A 21,589-nucleotide genomic window follows, 5' to 3' on the forward strand; every position below is an offset into this window, starting at 1 on the left:
ACCACTTGAGCCTGGGAGGCAGAGGTTGCAAGTGAGCTGAGACTGCACCACTGCACTCCAGCCTGGGCAACAAAGCAAGGCTGTCTACACACACACACACACACACACACACACACATACACACACACACGCTGTACGTTTAAATATAAATATAGTTATGTATAGTTAATATATATAATATATAATTATACAATTTAAATTTATGATCTTAAAATTTATACTTGTGCAGTGGGGTCATCTCAGCTCCCTGCAACCTCCGTTTCCTGGGTTCAAGATATTCTCCTGCCTCAGCCTCCTGAGTAGCTGGGATTATAGGTACATGCCACCACACCCAGCTAATTTTTGTATTTTTAGTAGAGATGGGGTTTCACCATGTTGGCCAGGCTGGTCTCAGACTCTTGACCTCAAGTGATCCGCCCACCTCAGCTTCCCAAAGTGCTGGGATTATAAGCATGAGCCACTGCACCCAGCCAGAATACATATATATATATATATATATATATATATTTTTTTTTTTGAGATGGAGTCTTGCTCTGTCACCCACGCTGGAGTGCAGTGACGCAATCTCGGCTCACCGCATGCTCCACTTCCCGAGTTCATGCCATTCTCTTGCCTCAGCCTCCCCAGCAGCTGGAACTACAGGCACACGTCGCCACGCCCGGCTAATTTTTTTTTTTTTTTTTTTTGTATTTTTAGTAGAGACGGGGTTTCACCGTGTTAGCCTGGAAGGTATCGATCTCCTGACCTCGTGATCTGCCTGCCTTGGCCTCCCAAAGTGCTGGGATTCAAGCGTGAGCCACCATGCCTGGCCCAGAATATATATATATTTTTAAGAGACAGAGTCTTTCTCTGTCACCTAGACTGGGGTGCAGTGATACAATCATAGCTCACTGTAGCTTCGAATTCCTGGGCTCAAGCCTTCCTCCCACCTTAGTCTACCGAGTAGCTAGAACTATAGGCACCGCCACCATGTCTGACCAGTTTTTAAATTTTTTTGTAGAGGTGGGGCCTCACTATGTTGCCCAGACTCATCTTGCACTCCTGGGCTCAAGTGATCCTCCTACGTTGGCCTCTCAAAGTGTTAGGATTACAGGTGTGAGCCATGGAGCCCAGCCATAATAGCTGTACACATTTTTTATGTTATATGTGATAATTTGATACATTCATATAGTCAAATCAGGGGTATCCTGTCTTTTAATTCTTACTTTTGTCAATCATTTCAAGTCCTGGTTTTATGATACCCTGAAGTATCCTGAATTTCTAGGAGAATGCGGATCACAACAGCTTACACAAAACAGTAATTACGGCAAGAGCCTCAAGAACAAAAATCTCGGCCGGGCGCAGTGGCTCAAGCCTGTAATCCCAGCACTTTGGGAGGCCGAGACGGGCGGATCATGAGGTCAGGAGATCGAGACCATCCTGGCTAACACGGTGAAACCCCATCTCTACTAAAAATACAAAAACTAGCCGGGCGAGGTGGCGGGCGCCTGTAGTCCCAGCTACTCCAGAGGCTGAGGCAGGAGAATGGCGTAAACCCGGGAGGCGGAGCTTGCAGTGAGCTGAGATCTGGCCACTGCACTCCAGTCCGGGCGACAGAGCGAGACTCCGCCTCAAAAAAAAAAAAAAAAAAAGAACAAAAATCTCTGCTCCATTCTATTTATTCACCAATAAATTCATGTTTTATGCTGTTGCCAACTTAAAATTCCTTAAATATTGTTTAAATTGCCTTTTCTTCACATGATTTCTCTGCTCAAAAATATTCATTACCTCTATGTCCCTTTAGTCGAATCCAGGTTTGATAATCTGGTCCAATACTCCCGTAACCATTATTTTTCCTAACACTCCCAGACCCTCATCCAGAGTGCTGTGAGAGGTATACAGTAGCCTCAAGGGTCTCAGATGAGTCCAACAGTGCATGTGCCTGTCCCTAGAAACTCCCTGCCTTGGGGGGACACACACACCCTTCACCTTACCTAGCATTTTTCAATCGACCTTTCAAGGTTCAGCTCAAAATCTCAAGACAAAAAGAAGAAGAAAAAAAAAAACCAAGAAAACAAAATTCAACCTTCACCTAGGTTCTCAGAGCCAAAAAGGGCTCCTGTAACCATCAAGGCTGGAACAGACACTGGCCTTGACACTTCATTTTGATGTGCGTATATATGTATACATAAACATAAAATATAGTAACAATTATAGTCATAGCTAACACATACTATTTACCGCAAGTTATGTGCTCTTCTAAGCCTTTTACATTAATTTAATACTTGTATTTAATACTTGCAAACAACCTGTAAAACGAGGCAGAATGTGTGTAAGCACCGTGCCCAAGGTCAAACAGGAAGGTGGCAGAGTCAAGCTTCAGAAAGAGGAAGCCCAGTTCCACAGTCCTTGCTTATAACCATTATGCTATACTACCTCTAGGCTCAGCACAGCAAATAGCAGGTAGTAAGTGTTCACTAAATGGTAAGTATTATTACTTTACAGATGGGGAGAAGGAGCTCAGAGCGGAGACAGGATTTGCCCAAGGTCACCCAGCTCATTGGTAGCAGAGCTGGAATGGGAACTCAGGTCTCCTGTCTGTTGAGCCTGAGTGTATTCCCAAAGTGAGCAGGAGGCATTCTGCTCCAAACTGCCCAGGGTCACAGGCTTTCCAAACATGGCAATGTGCTCTCTGGCATGGGAGCAGGGATACTGACCAGAAGAGGTGGCCACACAGGCTGATGACGGCATCTTTGGCTGTGTCCAAGCAGATGTTGCACTCGAAAGTGCTGTCCTGACCTCCGCTCTCGCCAGCGCCATTGCTGCTCCCACTGGGCCCTCCTGCAGTGGAGTTCTCAGGAGATGCAGAGGCCGAGGGCCCCTTGCTTGCCATCCTTGGCTGTCAGCGAAGCTTTGAGTGAAGACTCTCCCCAAGGAAATCCTAAAAGGCAGAGAACTCTTGACTGCCCATTTCTGCAGCCCTCTCCCCCCAGATTCCATGCCAACATTCCTGTCTTCTCTCAGCTCCAGAGCTGATTATGACTGAATCCCTGAGCAGACTTCCCAAAGTGCTGCAGAAGATAAGAGTTGTAGGGCACGACCCAGAGGGCAGTGACCCAGAAACTTCTCATGAACATGGTCCAGAATGTATCACAGATACACAAACTCCACAAATACAGGGCAGCCTCAAGATGGTTCTCCACAGGAACCAGGACCTTGTCTCACTCATCTTTAGATTCTCCCACGATAATCAACCCAGGTGACAAATATATGCTAAATTAAATGGAATATTCAGGCTGTCCAGCCTCTATATTGGCAGGTGAATCTGTTAGGCCAGGAAGGTTGTGACTGGCATATGCCAGAATTTTTTTTTTTTTCTTTTGAGAGACGGAGTTTCACTCTGTTGCCCAGGCTGGACTGCAGTGGCACAATCTTGGCTCACTGCAACCTCTGCCTCCTGGGTTCAAGTGATTCTCCTGCCTCAGCCTCCCGAGTAGCTGGGACTACAGGCGCCTGCCACTACACCTGGCTAATTTTTGTATTTTTCGTAGAGATGGGGTTTCACCATGTTGGCCAGGCTGGTCTTGAACTCCTGACCTCAGGTGATCCACCTGCCTCAGCTTCCCAAAGTGCCGGGATTACAGGTGTGAGCCACCACGCCCAGCCCATATGCCAGAATATTAAGAAATTCCTGTAACTATGAAAGGTTAGGAAGCTAAAAAGGACCAGAAAGATCATCTGGTCCAAGGTCTTCCATATTGCAATCTTTTTCAATCCTCCTTCTGCCACATTGGAATACTATTCCCTTTATTTTATCTAAATATATCAACTTTTTAGCCTCAGTACATTTAAAGAAGAGGTTTATATCACTGCTATAAATGGAAAACCAGTAATATTTAACCATAAGTAAAAAGGTTAATATAAAGGTAACAAATGAAAAGTTTACCCTCATACACCTGACATCATCTGGCACACTCGTACTATGTTTTGGACAATCTTGATCTAGTCCAGTTTCTTTAGGAAACTGCAGTTACCTCAGCTAGCTGACTAACATGGGGCTAAGACTGGGACTCATGGACACCCTGTTTGCACCGTACCACTACATACTAAACTGGCCACTAAATGCTGGTATAAACAGACGACTGTTGACTACCACCTCCAAGTCAAAGAACCCAGCCAGGAGTTGAACAAGAAAGAGGATAAAACCAACACCAAGCAATACCCAGAAATTCTGGATGCACATTAAGAATCTGTCAGGAGCCTTATCTGGCCACCCTCATCATCTCACAAATTCCAAGTAGGAAATGTTGGCTGGCTACCACAGTAGAGAAGTGGAGGCCTGGATACTGGGCTCAGCCTCTAGCTTGCTAGGTGGTTTTGGGAACCTCCCTTCCCCTCTACTGATCATAATTTTCTCATCTGTAAAATGAGGCGCTGGACTCCCTGGTGTCCTAGGTGGCCCCCTCCAGCTCTCAGACTGTGCCTCTCCAGGTCATCTTAACCTACTATTATCTCCAAAACAAGCGGCCCCTTCACAAGTTTAGGACTTACCACTGGAACACCAGAAGGTCGTCCTGATGTCAGCTTCCAGAGTATGAGAAGACAAGGACCAAAAAGTTACAGCCTTCTCAGACCCAGAAAGCTTCCTTCCTTCACCTCAGAGCTCTGGTCTCATGAGCATCCCTCACCACGATACCAGCTCAGTGACTTGAGCAGGGAGAGGAGGCCGGCTCACCACCACTTTTTCACTCAGTTACATCATTTTACATAATGTCCCAGAAGGGTAGTTGGCTGCTGGCAGCACCACTGCCATGCACTGGCCTCGGCTCTAAGACCTTCTCCCTGACCTTCCTCCTCCCCATATTACATATGCTCTCTTCATCTTACGATAAAACCCACTTTCAAGGGCCGCATTACTGTCTTTCCTCATTATTCCAGCTCAACAATCCTAAGTACCCAACCTATGTGTGTTTCTTTAAAAAAAAAAAAAATCTTAAAAAATTAAAAATTATGCATATAGATTTTGGAAAGACAATCATAAAGTCAGATCAGTCACATCAGCCTCCTGATGTGATGCAACAGAAGTCACAGCACCACCAATGAAGCATGTTTGCTTTAAAACTCAGACACTAATCAAGCATCTAAAATGAATTACCAGCCAGGCATGGTGGCTCACGCCTGTATACAATGCCAGCACTTTGGGAGGCCGAGGCAGGTGGATCACCTGAGGTCAGGAGTTCAAGACAAGCCTGGCCAATATGCTGAAACTCTGTCTCTACTAAAAATACAAAAATTAGCTGGGCGTGGTGGCGCACACCTGTAATCCCAGCTACTTGAGAAGCTGAGGCATGAGAGTCGCTTGAACCTGGGAAGTGGAGGTTGCAGTGAACTGAGATTGTGCCACTGCACTCCAACATGGGTGACAGAGAGAGACTCCATCTCAATAATAATGATAATAATAATAATAATAATAATAATAATAATAATAATAAATAAATAAATAAATAAAATGAATTACCCATTTTCAGAAAATATGGAGGATAGGTGCAAGTATTAAATGACTCCATGAAGATGTAATCAGCTGAATCCAGAATGTGGGACTTTGTACAGGACAAATAATAAAGTTCTACAAAAAATAAATAGCATGGACGGAATTGGGGTTATAGATTGAAATATGAGATATTCCAACCACTTGTAGTATGTGGGTCTTACTGGAAGAAGACTCAAACAAACCAACTGTACAAAGACACTTGTGACATGACTGACAAAAACTGTTTAGCCTAGGTATTACTCGATATGAAGGAATTATTGTTGGCTGGGCATGGTGGCTCATGTCTATAATTCCAGCACCTTGGGAGGCCAAGGTGCGTGGATCGCTTGAGCTCAGGAGTTTGAGACCAGCCTGGGCAACATGATGAAACCCCATCTCTACAAAAAAAAAAAAAAAAAAAAAAAATTAACTGGGTGTGGTGATGCGTGTCTATAGTCCCAGCTACTCCAGAGGCTGAGGCAGGAGGATCGCTTAAGCTTGCAACGCGGAAGTTGTAGTGAGCCAAGACTGTACCACTGTACTCCAGCCCAAGTGACATAGTGACTGTCTCAAAAACAAAAAACAAACAAACAAAAAAAATAGCTGAGTGTGGTGGCACACACCTATAGTCCCAAATAGTCGGGAGGCTGAGGTGGGAGGATCACCTGGGCCTGGGGGGTGGAGGCTGCAGTGAGCCGTGACTGTGCTGTGCTGCTGCACTCCAGCCTGGGTGACAGAGTGAGAGAGACCCTGTCTCAAAAAATAATAATATAAAAAAAAGGAATTACTGTTAATTTTGTTGGGTATGATAATGATATCTTTTTTTTTTTTTTTTTTTTAAACAAAACCTGACCTGCTAGAGACACATAGTTTTGAAGGAACAAAGTATTTGGGATTTGCTTTAAAATACTCCGGGGGAAAAAACAAAAATGGAGAGAAAAGATGAAACAAGAACAAGGAAGTTGGCTGTTGAAGCTGGGTGATGAATGGGGAGGTTCACTGTAATAGTCTGCGTGTGTGTTTGAAAATTACAATAAAAGCTATTTTTTTCTTTTTTTTTTTTTAAGATGGTCTCGCTCTGTTGCCCAGGCTGGAGTGCAGTGGTGCAATCACAGCTTACTGCAGCCTCAACCTCCTGGGCTCAAGCAATCCCCTGCCTCAGCCTCCTAAGTAGCAAGGACTACAGGTGCACACCACCATGCTCAGCTAATTTTTAAATTATTTTGTAGAGACGAGGTCTGTGTTGCCCAGGGTAGTCTCAAACTCCTGGGCTCAAGTAATTCAACTGCCTCAGCCTCTCAAAGTGCTGAGAAAACAGGCATGAGCCACTGTGGCTAGCTCCAATAAAAGGTATTTTTTAAAAAGATTAAGTTGTAGAAGAGTATGTATATAAACTTATTTGGGTAAAAACTAAGTATGTATATGAGTATGTATGTGTGTGGATCCATGCACAGACAGGCAGACACACACACACAGAAAATGCCTAGAAAATACACATTAAACCTTTAATAGTTATTTCTGGGATTATAAGGGCTAGGAGACATTGAATTATTATATTCTTACCCAGTTTCAATGTTTTATAACAAACAAGTATTACTTTCACAAGAACATTTTTAAAAAGGAAATCATAAAATGTGAAGTATATTACATATGTTACAATAACGAATATAGGTATTAGAAAATGGCTTTAGGCCAGGCATGGTGGCTCATGCCTATAACCCTAGTACTTTGGGAGGCCAAGGCAGGAGGATCACTTATGCCCAGGAGTTTGAGGCTGCAGAGAGTTATGAATGTACCACTGTACTCTAGCCTGGGCAATTAGACCCTAATTGTAAACAAAAACAAAAAACAAGAACAAAAACAAAAAGTCTTTAACAATGTGGAAGAACACACTCAACTGTTAATAGTGATTATCTTGATATTGGTAAAGATGTAGAGGTCATGACTTGGAGGACTTTCTAAGTCCTCCAAGTATAAAAAAATGACATTTTTACATGTATTTTTTTTCCTTCTCTTTTTTTGAGACGAGTCTCACTCTGTCGCCCAAGCTGGAGTGCAGTGGTGTGATCTCGGCTCACTGCAACCTCTACCTCCCAAGTTCAAGCAATTCTCCCTGCCTCAGCTTCCTGAGTAGCTGGGCTTATAGGTGCCCACCACCACGCCCAGCTAATTTTTGTATTTTTTAGTAGAGACAGGGTTTCACCATGTTGGCCAGGCTGGTCTTGAACTCCTGACCTCAGGTGATCCACCCACCTCAGCCTCCAAAATTGTTGGGATTACAGGCGTGAGCCACTGTACCCGGCCTTTACATGTATTACTTTTGAAATCAGTCAAAAGAATAATAACACATAAAAATTTTCCCTCCATGTTCCAGTTTTCCCCAATCCTGAATGTTCTGAGTTCAAGTCCTGGTTCCATCACTGTCTAGATCCCTTGATGATTTGAATCTCTTTTCTCACCTGAAAAGCGAGAGTATCATGCCTCCTACAGGGCTACTGAGGTGGCCCTATGAAATAACACAGTGACCTGGAGGGCCCACCAAGGCAGGACAGGGCTGTTGCTGTTGGGGAGGCACACATTTCATACCATGTAACCTGGTCCACTGTCAACCCACTTCCTGGACCCAACAAAGCTGTGCATGGCCCATACTCCTACACACAGGCATAAGGGGACAACCAGGATCAAAGTAGGTGTTGGAGTAGGAATGGTTAAGGGACAGTAACAGGCCAGTTCAGAGTCTGCAGGGAGTGGCAGCTTTGTGCCAGGCCAGGCACTGAGACAGGCCTGTATGTCCCAACTGTAGGCAGGCCATATCACTCTCCTTGTAATTCTTAGTAGACACCATGTGGTCCCCACCCAGGCTCTAGAGCCTTATCCTAGCAGGCACTCAAATATTTGCTGAGTGAGGATGGGCACGCATGACTGACTTTGGTCAACTCCCAGCTGGCTGGTCACCAACTTTTCTTTGTAACATATTCAGGCCCCACAGCTATTCTCCTGGGGATTGTTTACTGAGCACCTACAGAACCACATGGGCCTGCCAGGACTGGCACAGTGGTCCAAAACACAGAGGTTCCTGATCGGCTCAGGAACTAGGCAGAAAGAGAATCAGGTCCTGAGCATACCTATATGGCCGTCCTGCTAAAATTTCTCATGGTCCCTGTAGAAGCTAGACTTTGACCTGACCACAAAGCAACCTGGCTGTGGCTAGTTCTGTGTCCCTGTCCTTACTCTGACCATTCTTTTCTCCTGAAGAGAATCCACTCTCTAGTTTTCAAAGCATTTCACATCTATTACTGTGTTTTATCCTCATGCCATTTTACAGATGAGAACACTGGGCCAGGGACATTAGAGGACTGCCTGAGGTCAGGACACCATGCAGTGCCAAATTCAGACTTCCTAACACATCAGCACTCTCTTCATTCTTATGTTACTCTATTAACATGCTGCTTTACAAAATTAAATACCTGGTTTTTGTCTTCCCTCAAATTTATTGTGCAATGTTGTAACTTTTCTGCCCTTTGAAATGAGTGCAGAGTAAATTAATCATTCATCCATTTATTCATTCAATTAACCAACAGTTTTCCAATGCCAACTACATTTGAGGTCTGGTGCTACCAACTGTGGAGGAGTTACAAAGAAGAACAAGACCAAGTTGAGGTCCTGGAGTCTAGTATAGGAGCTAAAGGCACATAGACTAATTTTAAGAATTCAAAACAAGAGGCTCCATCAAACTCACCTGTTTTTTCTTTTGTTGTTGTTGTTTTTGCCTGTTTTTCTTAAACAAAGCATCCTCTCACCCTCCCCCCAAAAGATCTGGTTCCCAGATCCCTTCAGAGATTTAAATAGGATCTGGACCTAGATCAGGCCTAAGAATCTGTATATTTTTAAGGTAGCCCTCACTTTCTACCCTAGGCGATTCTCTAATTAACAGAGTTTTGGAAACCCAGCTCTAGAAGAGCGTACAGTTCTATCAATAGCACAAAGCAATACCAACAAAATACAGTCTTCTAGCAGGACAGAAACCTCAGGGCCTATCCAGCTACAAGCCACAGGAACTACAGAGAGGTCAGATAAACTTGGGGGGCAAGGGAAAAATCTGCTGAATTCAGATCAAACAGCATTTGGTCCAACTGGAACACAGCGGATCATTTTAAGAAATAAGTTCACACCTAGTTTTGAAAAACAGCCCTAACTTTGAGATGTCCAGGGCGACACATGTGGTGCTGGGACTAAGGCAGATCTGCAGTACATAATGATCCTCTGGGAACACAGAGCCTGGCGGCTGAAGTTGACTGACCCAGTGTCTTCAACATATTACCTTCCCAGAGCTGGCCTTTGGTCCACTTGGCCTGGCCCACCTCACAGGAACTGAGCAAGAAAGAGAACACAAGAGTTGAATATCCCTGCAGGAACCACCAGGGAACTTGATCTCATGAGGAAATCTCTCTGTAGCATTCTTAAATTCAATTATCAAGTTCTAGAGAACTGTAGGAATTCATAATCTGCCTTATCTGCCCCTTTAACTCCAAGAATTTCTAGACCAGGGTATAGTGAGACACCTAGAAATGTTAATCTTCGATATGAAGATTATGAATTTGGGTGATAAATAACTTGTACAATCCCAGCAGAGGTCTCATTTCTGTGGGCACATACTTATTCACACGGAAGCTTTCTGCCAGGAACCCTGGCATGCCTGAGCCTGTCTGCACTGCTCATTAGACTGCTGCTGGACCACTCGTAGGCAGAAATGGGACCTGCATTCCAAGAATGTCTACATCACACTCACAGAAGGCTGGAATGGGAAGAACTCTGAATAAGTTTATTGGAACTTAGAACACGCAGAAACCAGCTTTGAAATTTTAAAGTCTAAGTGGTGTTTAGGTCGCTAGGCTAGCCCATGGAAATCTGGCCCTGAAATATAGGATCAGAAGAACAGAGAAGGCTAAAAGGACTGGCTTCTTTTCACTGGGGCTGCACTGGTCCTTCTCTCTGGTTCCCTCTAATCTTCCTATCTACTTAGTAGATAGGAATGAATCTTCAAAGATTCACTGAAGATCCTATTATTTGCCAGACATTCAAGATACAGAAATAAAACATTTTTTTTCAGTCTAAAGGGAGACACAAACAAGTAAACCAACAAGGCAACCCAGTGTAGTGGGAACTGACAGTGTGTACACGGTACCTGAAGACAGAGAATGCTGGGGAAGATGTAGACACAGCACAAGAAACAAGTGCATAATTCACTGTGCTGAGTTCAGTGTACCCGAAGCCCAGGGCATATATAAGGATGGTAAGGCAGCAAGGGTTGGGACTAAGGCAAGAAGAAAAGCCTTTGATTCTTAGTGCCCTTCAGCCCTGGCCTGCCTGGCTCACATACCCTATCCGGTACCTAACCCAGATCTGCCTAACCTTCCAAAGGGCTCCATGATTTTAACGTCTCTTTTTCTCCCCATCTAGCTCCCATTAAATAAACTGGTACATCCACGTAATAGATTACATGGCCACTAAAAATAATGCTTCCACAGAGATTTTGCTTACATAGGAATTTCAATTACATGACATAATGTTAAGTGAAAAAAGCAGGATGGGCTGGGTGCGGTGGCTCATGCCTGGAATCCCAGCACTTTGGGAGGCTGAGGCGGGCAGATCACGAGGTCAGGAGATCGAGACCATCCTGGCTAACACGGTGAAACCCCATCTCTACTAAAAAATACAAAAAATTAGCCGGGCATAGTGGCAGGCACCTGTAGTCCCAGCAACTCGGGAGGTTGAGGCAGGAGAATGGCGTGAACCCAGGAGGCGGAGCTTGCAGTGAGCTGAGATCGCACCACTGCACTCCAGCCTGGGTGACAGAGCAAGACTCCATCTCGAAAGAAAAGAAAAGAAGAGAGAGAGAGAGAGAAAGAAAAGAAAAGGAAGGAAGGAAGGAAGGAGGGAAGGAAGGAAGGAAAAAGAAAAGAAAAGAAAAGAGAAAAGAAAAGAAAGAAAAGGAAAGAAAAGAAAAGAAAAGAAAAAGAAGTAGGATGTAAAATTGTATACAAAATTGAATATACATGTGGCCAGGTGCGGTGGCTCATGCCTACATTCCCAGCACTTTGGGAGGCTGAGGCAGGCAGATTGCTTGAACCCAGGATTTCGAGCAGCTGGGAGGGTGAGGCAGGAGAATAGCTTGAACCCAGGAGACAGAGGTTGCAGTGAGCTAAGATTGCGCCACTGCACTCCAGCCTGGGCGACAGAGCGAAATTCTGTCTCAAAAAATTTTTAAAAACCTGAATTTATTTGTTATCAGCAGGTTAAAAAGATACCAAAAAAAGAGGTCAAAAATATTAACTGTAGTAGTCTCTGGACAGTGGACTTATGGACAAATTTCTTAAGCTTTAAAAAATACTTGTATGTACTTGCCACCTTTTCCATGGTGAGTACTGTGTTAATACTCAGGAAAAAATAGGCCAAGCATGGTGGCTCACGCCTGTAATCCTAGCGCTTTGGGAGGCCAGGATGGGAAGATTGCGTGAGGCCAGGAGTTCGAGACCAGCCTGGTCAACACAGAGAGATCTCATCTCAAATTATAAAATAAAAGATGTGAAAGGTCCAATACATTCAGATCTCAGTAGAGGACAAAAAGGAAAGCAATCTGAATTAAGTACATTCACAACTGAGGTGTGAATGGTCCTTAGAGTAATAATCATCTCAGAAATTTTAACAATTTTATTTTTTTTAATAAGTAACATGTTTACAGGGCTCAAAATTCAACAGGTACAACAAAAGGATATAGGCTGAAAAGTCTCTCCCTATTCCTGAAACCCAACATACCTGTTCTCTACCTTCAAGACTGCTTGACTATATCATTAGTATAAATCCCAGAAGCAGAACTGCAGGGTCAAAGTATTTATATTTGTAACTTTGAGATAGTGCTGAATAACCCCAGGGAAGATGTGTCAATTTATATTCCTATGAGAAATACATAAGACATTTGTTTCCCTATGTCCCTGACAATGACATGTATGTTTTCCAAAAGATAATATATGTTTGTTTTGTTTTGTTTTGTTTTGGAGACAGGGCTTCGCTCTTGTTGCCCAGGATGGACTGCAATGGCATGATCTCGGCTCACTGCAACCTCCACCTCCCGGGTTCAAGCAATTCTCCTGTCTCAGCCTCCTGAGTAGCTGGGATTACATGCACCCACCACCATGCCCGGCTAATTTTTGTATTTTTAGTAGAGACGGGGTTTCACCATGTTGGCCAGGCTGGTCTCGAACTTCTGACTTCAGGTGATCCACCCACCTCGGCCTCCCAAAGTGCTGGGATTACAGGCGTGAGCCACTGTGCCTGGCCTGGAGAATATAAGTGAAATTTTGGCAGCCTGGGAAGATAGTTTAAATTCACTAACTTGCTAGTAAGATTGATTACGTTCCACACACTGTGCCAGGCCTTAGAGATAGGACAATTTCTAAACATACACACACACAAATACACACATAAATATATTTTGAGACAGAGTCTCGCTCAGGTACTCAGGCTGGAGTGTAATGGTGTAATCTCAATTCACTGCAGCCTCCACCTCCCAAGCTCAAATGATCCTCCCACCTTAGCCTCCCAAGTAGCTGGGATTACAGGTGTGTGCTACCACATCAGCTAGCTTTTTTGTTTGTTTGTAGAGATAGGGTTTCACCATGCTGCCCAGGCTGGTCTTGAACTCCTGGGCTCAAGCAATCTACCTGCCTCAGCCTTGGCCTCTCAAATTGCTGGGATTTACAGGCATTAATCACCATGCCCAGCGATAATACATATTTGAATAGGGATTCTAGAGTCAGTTGTTCCTACTTTTTCACATTTTCGTCCACTACCTTTTTTTTTTTTTATTTTGAGACAGAGTCTCGCTCTGTTGCCCAGCTGGAGTGCAATGGCGTGATGTCGGCTCACTGCAACCTCTGCCTCCTGGGTTCAAGCGATCCTCCTGCCTCAGCCCCCCAAGTAGCTAGGATTACAGGTACCCACAACCACACCCAACTAATTTTTTTGGTATTTTTCGTAGAGACAGAGTTTCACCATGTTGGTCAGGCTGGTCTCGAACTCCTGACCTCAGGTGATCCGCCCACCTCGGCCTCCCAAAGTGCTGGGATTACAGGCATGAGCCACTGAGCCCAGCCTCTTCCATTATTTTCAAATACAGAAAATGTTCTGTTCATTTGTTGGGTTTTAAGTTTCAGTTATTTTTGAAAAATTACCAGGTTTCATTTTTTAAAAAGGACAAAATGGAGGCCAAGAATGGTGGCTCACTCCTGTAATCCTAGCACTTTGGGAGGCCGAAGCAGGAGGATCAGTTAAGGCCAAGAGTTCAAAACTAGCCTGAACAATATACTGAGACCCCATCACCAAAAAAATGTAAAAATTAGCCAGGCATGATGGTATGTGCCTGTAGTTCTAGCTCCTTGGGAGGCTGAGGCAGGATGATCACTTGAACCCAGGAGGCTCAAGGCTGCCGTGAACTATGATGATGCCACTGCACTCCAACCTAGGAGACAGAAGGAGACTCTGTTTCTTAAATTAAAAAAAAAAATTTTTTTTTTAAAGACTGAAATGGGATTTGTACTACCACTGGCACAAACTTTTAAGTGTCATCCAAGAAGTTGCCTTTTGTCATAAAATGTTCCTTAACTTTTTTCCTTAAAAACTAGCATGGCAGAGAGGAATGTGATGGCTGAGTTCAAATCTCAGCTCTACAACTTATTCTGTGACTTCCGACAAGTTATTTTCTCTCTGAGCCTCTGTTTTTCTCATTTGCTAAAATAAGGCTAATACGTTCCTCAGAAGACAGCACTTTGGGAGGCCGAGACGGGCAGATCATGAGGTCAAGACCATCCTGGCTAACACGGTGAAACTCCGTCTCTACTAAAAATACAAAAAATTAGCTGGGCATGGTGGCTGGCGCCTATAGTCCCAGCTACTCCAGAGGCTGAGGCAGGAGAATAGTGTGAACCCAGGAAGCAGAGCTTGCAGTGAGCCGAGATAGCAGCACTGCACTCCAGCCTGGGTGACAGAGCAAGACTCCATCTAAAAAAAACAAACAAACAGAGATTAAACAGTATGGGACTAGCATACTGCCTGGCACATAGGTTAAGTACTCATGAAATGTTAATCCCCCTCCTTTTTAAGGTCTCTCTGAGTTCACTGAAGGTAAACTGCTTTTGTATATTCCTCATAGAGACATGCAACGAACAGGTACTTAATTTGCTGAGTAAATGAGTCACAACTTTCCTTTCTCAATGAGCATCGTTCCTTGACTGCAGAGTAAATGAGACATCAGAACTGTGTATGTTTATGATCTGAGAGGAAATCTAAAATTAGACACAATTTGACCCAGAGAAAATCAGATTTTCCCCAAGTGTTAAAATTAGGGGACACTTGTTATATATCTTATCACTATAAGTAACATCAGCTAACACTCTGCTCAGCCCTCTACATGAATTATCTCATTTAATCTTTATGGCGTTTAGGTAAACACCACTGTATCATCATTAGTATTGCTTGGGATGTTAAATAAAGGCTCGGAGTACTTAGGTCACTTGTCCATGGTCACAGACTTAGTCAGAGGCAAAGTTTCCCAATCCAAACCAATGTCCTTAACAAATGCTAACTCAATGATCTGTTCTCGGGCGTCTCCTGAAGCGGAGACCCAGCTTCCAGGTTCTTTACTCAGCATAGGGCTAGGTGCCTCAGAAGCACCCGATATCCACGTGTGTGTGTGTGTGTGTGTGTGAGAGTTGACAGACCTGATGCCCAGGAGCAATTAGAACTGTACAACTCAATATAGCCAACTAGAGTTGTGGAAAATCAGTATCCTACAAGAGCAAAACATGCTGTTCAGACAGAACTGGAAATGTTACATAAGAGTCATTTTTTTTTAAAGTATTACCCAAAACTCTTACACAAATGAAAAAAAAAAATGGGATCTGCAACCAGAAGTTTCAAGTTTTCTCAAATTGGTACCCCCTAGCCTATTAAAGATAACATACTCACACAGAGTTTTGGTTATCCACTGGACTATTACCTGCTCTAGTGAGATACCTCCTAGGGCCAACAGCACAGTGCCTGACAGGAAGTAGATGTTTGATTAAGGTATGTGAATGAATGAAGGGGATTTAATTTCAATCAAACCAATACAACTGAGGAAAACAGTGTTTCAAAGAAAAGCTCTTCAGACTGGACAGACAACAATTAAGGGCCGTGAATTTCTAGTATAACACCGTGAAAGGAATAATCTGGAGCCAGAGGACTTAGCCTAAGGCTCAGGTCTATCACTCACTGTGCCAGTGTCCTTACCTGCAAATGGGGAATAATTGTTCCTGCCATCCCTTTGTCATGAGAAAAATCTACAAAATAAGGGTTTTGCTTTTTTTTTTTTTTTTTTGAGATGGGGTCTCTCACTCTGTCGCTCAGGCTGGAGTACAGTGGCACAATCTTGGCTCACTGCAACCTCTGCTTCCTGGGTTCAAGCGATTCTCCTGCCTCAGTCTCCCGAGTAGCTGGGACCACAGGTGTGCACCATTATCACAACCGGCCAATTTTTGTATTTTTAGTAGAGACAGGGTTTCACCTTGTTGGCCAGGCCGGTCTCAAACTCCTAACCTCAGGTGATCCGCCTGCCTCGGCCTCCCAAAGTGCTGGGATTACAGGCATGAGCCACCGCGCCCGGCCTTGTTATTATTTTAAATAAGTATGAAACAGTGCCTACCCCCATTAGACAAAGAAACTAAGGAGGAAACAGTAAGATTAATATTCTGAATTCATGATTTCAGGTGTGCACCACAACGCCTGGCTAATTTATTTGTATTTTTAGTAGAGACAGAGTTTCCCCATGTTGGCCAGGCTGGTCTTGAACTCCTGACCTCAAGTGATCCGCCCACCTCAGCCTCCCAAAATGCTGGGATTACAGGCATTAGCCACCACACCTGGACAGATTTCACTTTCATTTTCACAAAGTCAGTGAAATCTCATTAATTCAGATTCCATAAAATGTCATTAATATTTTACCTGAGGTTGAGCTAAAGACCTCAAAAATATTCTGAAGGTAGAGTATAAAAACAGTAAGGTTAACAAGATCCAACCAATTAAGTAGAACACTTTTTAGATTTTAATACCCTGTATATACTTGACAAAACAATAATCTCACTTCTCCTTTCTTTTTTTTGAGATGGAGTTTCGTTCTTGTTGCCCAGGCTGGAATGCAATGGCGCAATCTCAGCTCACCGCAACCTCTGCCTCCTAGGTTCAAGAGATTCTCCTTCCTCAGCCTCCTGAGTAGCTGGGATTACAGGCCTGCACCACCACACCTGACTAATTTTGTATTTTTAGTAGAGATGGGGTTTCTCTATGTTGGTCAGGCTGGTCTCAAACTCCCGACCTCAGGTGATCCGCCTGCCTCAGCCTCCCAAAGTGCCGGGATTACAGGCATGAGTCACCGCGCCCAGCCTCTCTCTTCTTTCAACAGGAGGTCCTGACTAGGACCAACTGTGATTAAAGAGAAAACCAAAATGATACCATTTTGAAAAGTCTATAATATTGACTTTTACAAATTGGTCTTATGCCTTAAGCCACCTCCATTGTATTTGTTACCAGTGCTGTTTGGCAAACACTCAGAGACTGCCAACTACTAGGCCCATGATAAAAATAAATCAGAGGGCCAGGTGCAGTAGCTCACGCCTGTAATCCCAGCACTTTGGGAGGCCGAGGCAGGTGGATCGCCTGAGGTCAGGAGTTCAAGACCAGCCTGGCCAACATAATGAAACCCCGTCTCTACAAAAAATACAAAAAAAAAAATTAGCTGGTCTTGGTGGTGGGTGCCTGTAATCCCAGCTACTAGGGAGGCTGAGGCAGAAGAATTGCTTGAGCCCAGGAAGCGGAGGTTGCAGTGAGCTAAGATCGTGCCACTACACTCCAGCCTGGGTGACAGAGTGAGACCCGGTTTCATAAACAAATAAATAAATAAATAAATCAGAGAAGGTCCTGGTTCCTGTGCTCAAGGAGTTTCTAACCAAGTCAGAATGTAACTATTAAAAAACAAAAAGCTTATCACACTAAGAAGTACCTTGGCAGAGATGATAGTGTTAAGAAAAAAACAAGAAACTTCCTTGGGCTTTGCCCAGGATCCACTCCTGTATTCAGAGACCTGACCATCTTTAAAAACCCCCACCATGCCAGGCACAGTGGAACATGCCAGCTATTCAGGAGGCTGAGGCAGAAGGATTGCTTGAGGCCAAGAGTTTCAGACCACCCTGGGCAGCATACAAAGACCTTGTCTCAAAAATAAATAAATAAATATTAAAAAATAAAAACCTGGCTAAGCGTGGTAGCTCACACCTGTAATCCCAGCACTTTGGGAGTACAAGATGGGTGGATCATCTGAGGTCAGGAGTTCGAGACCACCTTAGCCAACATGGTGAAACCCTGTCTCTACCAAAAAATGCAAATAAGTTGGGCGTGGTGGCACATGTCTGTAATCCCAGCTACTTGGGAGGCTGAGACATGGGAATTGCTTGAATCCAGGAGGTGGAGGTTGCAGTGAGCCGAGATCGTGCTACTGCACTCCACCCTGGGTGACAGAGTGAGACTCTGTCTCAATAAATAAATAAAATAAATAAAAAATAAAAACCACATCTGGCCGGATGTGGTGGCTCACACCTGTAATCCCAGCACTTTGGGAGGCCAAGGCAGGTGGATCACTAGATCAGGAGATCGAGACCATCCTGGCTAACATGGTGAAACCTCGTCTCTACTAAAAATACAAAAAAATTTAGCCGGGCATAGTGGCGGGCGCCTGTAGTCCCAGCTACTTGGGAGGCTGAGGCAGGAGAACGGCGTGAACCTGGGAGGCAGAGCTTGCAGTGAGACGAGATCACGCCACTACACTCCAGCCTGGGCAACTGAGCTAGATTCTGTCTCAAAAAAAAAAACAAAACAAAAAAAAACAACCACATCATTGTTATATCACAAGGCATTTCTGAGGAGCAACTGGGAGAGTGAGTATCAGAGTCAGGCACTATAGAAACTATCATAGGAATTAACCTGGCAACTGGACCCAGGACAGAATGGCCAGTCAGTCCCCTAGGCCATTTCCATAGAAGCAGACACAATCTGGCTCAATGAACACAGAAGTGCTGCTTTTAATCTTTGCATGTCCTTAAGCCAGGTGGAAGACAGGATGCTTTGTTCCCAACGACTAATGAAATGAAGAGATGGACTCATGTCATCTACAGCAGATGCAGAGTAGAGAAGTAGGGTTTGGGCCGGGTGCGGTGGCTCACGCCTGTAATCCCAGCACTTTGGGAGGCCGAGGCGGGCGGATCACAAGGTCAGGAGATCGAGACCACGGTGAAACCCCGTCTCTACTAAAAACACAAAAAATTAGCCGGGCATGGTGGCGGGCGCCTGTAGTCCCAGCTACTAGGGAGGCTGAGGCAGGAGAATGGCGTGAACCCAGGAGGCGGAGCTTGCAGTGAGCCGAGATCGCGCCACTGCACTCCAGGACAGAGTGAGACTCTGTCTCAAAAAAAAAAAAAAGTTTGAAGGCCAGGCATGGTGGCTCAGCTGGTAATCCCAGCACTTTGGAAGGTGGAGGCAGGCAGATCACTTGAGCCCACAAGTTTGAGACCAGCCTGGGTAACATGGCAAAACCCCATCTCCACAAAAAAATACAAAAATTAGCCAAGAGCAGTGGTGCATGCCTGTGGTCCCAACCACTCAAGAGGCAAAGGTGGAGGACTGCTTGAGTCCAGGAGGCAGAGTTTACAGTGAGCTGAGATCACGCCACTGCACTCCAGCCTGGGCGACAGAGAGACCCTGTCTTTAAAAATGTCTTTAAAAAAATAAAAATTAAAAAAAGAGAAGTAGGGTATGATAACCAGGCAGCAATTAGAGCCGCCTCTGAGAATTTTAAACCAGAAGCCACTTGGTCATGACTTTAAAAACTATATTTCTGGCAATGATTTCTTGGAATGACACCAAAAGCACAGGTAACAAAAGAAAAAGTAGACAAATGGGATTTCATAAAAATTTAAAATGTTTGTGCATAAAAAGACACTACCAATAGAGTAAATGGCAATTCACAGAATGGGAGAAAATATTTGCAAATTGTATTTCTGAAAAGGAATTAATATCCAGAATACATAGAGAACTCCTAAAACTTAACAACAAAACAACCTAATTCAAAAGTGGGGCCAGGTATGGTGGCTCAGGCCTGTAATTCCAGCACTTTGGGAGGCTGAGGCAGGCGGATCCATTGAGGTCAGAAGTTCAAGACCAGCTTGGGCAACATGGCAAAACTTTGCCTCTACTAAAAATGCAAAAAAATTAGCCAGGTGTGGTGGCACACGCCTGTACTTCCAGCTACTTTGGAGGTTGAAGTAAGAGAATTGCTTGAACCCAGGAGGCAGAGGTTGCAGTGAGCCCAGATTCCACCACTGCACTCGAGCCTGGGCAAGAGAGAGACTCTGTCTCAAAAAAAATTTAAAAAGGGTGGAGGGGGCAAAGGACTTGAATAGAGACATTTCTTCAAAGAAGATATACAAATGTCCCAAAAGCACACAGAAGGGTGCTCAACATCCTAATCATTAGGGAAATGCAAATCAAAAGCACAATGAGATACCATTAGAATGACTACTATTTTTATACAACCGGGAAATAACAAGTTTTGGCAAGGATGTAGAGAAATGGAACCCTTGTGCTCTGTTGGTGGGAATGTAAAATGGTACAGCTGCTGTGGAAAACAGCACGGAGGTTCCTCAAAAAACTTAAAAACTGAACTACCATATGATCCAGCAATTCTACCTCTAGGTATGTACCCAAATAATTGAAAGCAAGGTCACAAAGAGTAGCAGTATTCACAATAGCTGAAACATGGAAGCAATCCAAGTGTGCATCAACAGACGAATGGATAAGCAAAATACATACAACGGAATATCATTTTAGCTTAAAAAGGAAGAAAAATTCTGACATATGCTGCAACATAAATGAACCTCAAGAACATCATGTTAAGTGAAATAAGTCAGTCAAAGGAAGACAAATACTAAGCTGGGTGCGGTGGTGCCCACACGTAACCCCAGCTACTTGGGAGGCTGAGGCAGAAAGATCGCTTAAACCCAAAAGTCTGACACCGGCCACACAGTTAGACCTCATCTTCAAAAAAAAAAAAAAAAAAGGACAAATACTGTATGATTCTACTTATATGACATACTTAAAGTCATAGACAGAAAGTGGAATAGTGGTTGGTAGTGGCTAGGGTGAAGAAGAAATAGAGAGTTATTGTTTAACGGACACAGAATTTTACTTCTGCAAGACGAAAACAGTTCTGGAGGTAGATGGTGATGCTTCCAGAATATGAACATACTTAATATCACTGAGCTGTACACTTAAAAAATGGTTAAGATGGTAAATTTTATATGAATTTCACTATAATTAAAAAAACTAGGTCCAGGTACAGTGGCTCATGTCTGTAATCCCAGCACTTCGGGAGGCCAAGGCGGGCAGATCACTTGAGGTCAGGAGTTCGAGACCAGCCTGGGCAAGTGGCAAAAATCCCATCTCTACTAAAAACACAAAAATAAGACAGGTGTGGTAGTGAGAGCCTATAATTCCAGCTATTTGGGAGGCTGAGGCACAAGAATTGCTTGAACCCAGGATGCGGAGGTTGAAGTCAGCTGAGATGATACTACTGCACTCAGCCTGGGTGACAAGGGAGTGAGACTCTGTCTCAAAAAAAAAAAAGGGGGGTAGGCCGGGCGCGGTGGCTCAAGCCTGTAATCCCAGCACTTTGGGAGGCCAAGACGGGCGGATCACGAGGTCAGGAGATCGAGACCATCCTGGCGGTCAGGAGATCGAGACCATCCTGGCTAACACGGTGAAACCCCGTCTCTACTAAAAATACAAAAAACTAGCCGGGCGAGGTGGCGGGCGCCTGTAGTCCCAGCTACTCGGGAGGCTGAGGCAGGAGAATGGTGTAAACCCGGGAGGCGGAGCTTGCAGTGAGCTGAAATCCGGCCACTGCACTCCAGCCCGGGCAACAGAGCAAGACTCCGTCTC

At 44.3% G+C, this 21,589-nt stretch overlaps 1 protein-coding gene across 1 annotated transcript in view; it reads right to left on the reverse strand.

The window, feature by feature from the left end:
- Positions 1-21,589, reverse strand: part of RNF185 (ring finger protein 185) — a 52,545-nt gene that overhangs the window by 22,208 nt on the left and 8,748 nt on the right. The window contains exons 2-3 of the mRNA XM_026447077.1: positions 2,697-2,920; positions 1,691-1,695 (exon numbers count right to left, since the gene is read on the reverse strand). Coding sequence (XP_026302862.1) covers positions 1,691-1,695; positions 2,697-2,872 — 181 coding nt within the window. The 5' untranslated portion in view covers positions 2,873-2,920. The remainder of the gene's footprint in view (positions 1-1,690; positions 1,696-2,696; positions 2,921-21,589) is intronic.

Source organism: Piliocolobus tephrosceles, chromosome 19 (genome assembly GCF_002776525.5).
Source record: "Piliocolobus tephrosceles isolate RC106 chromosome 19, ASM277652v3, whole genome shotgun sequence".
In the NCBI taxonomy this organism is placed as follows: Eukaryota; Metazoa; Chordata; class Mammalia; order Primates; family Cercopithecidae; genus Piliocolobus; species Piliocolobus tephrosceles.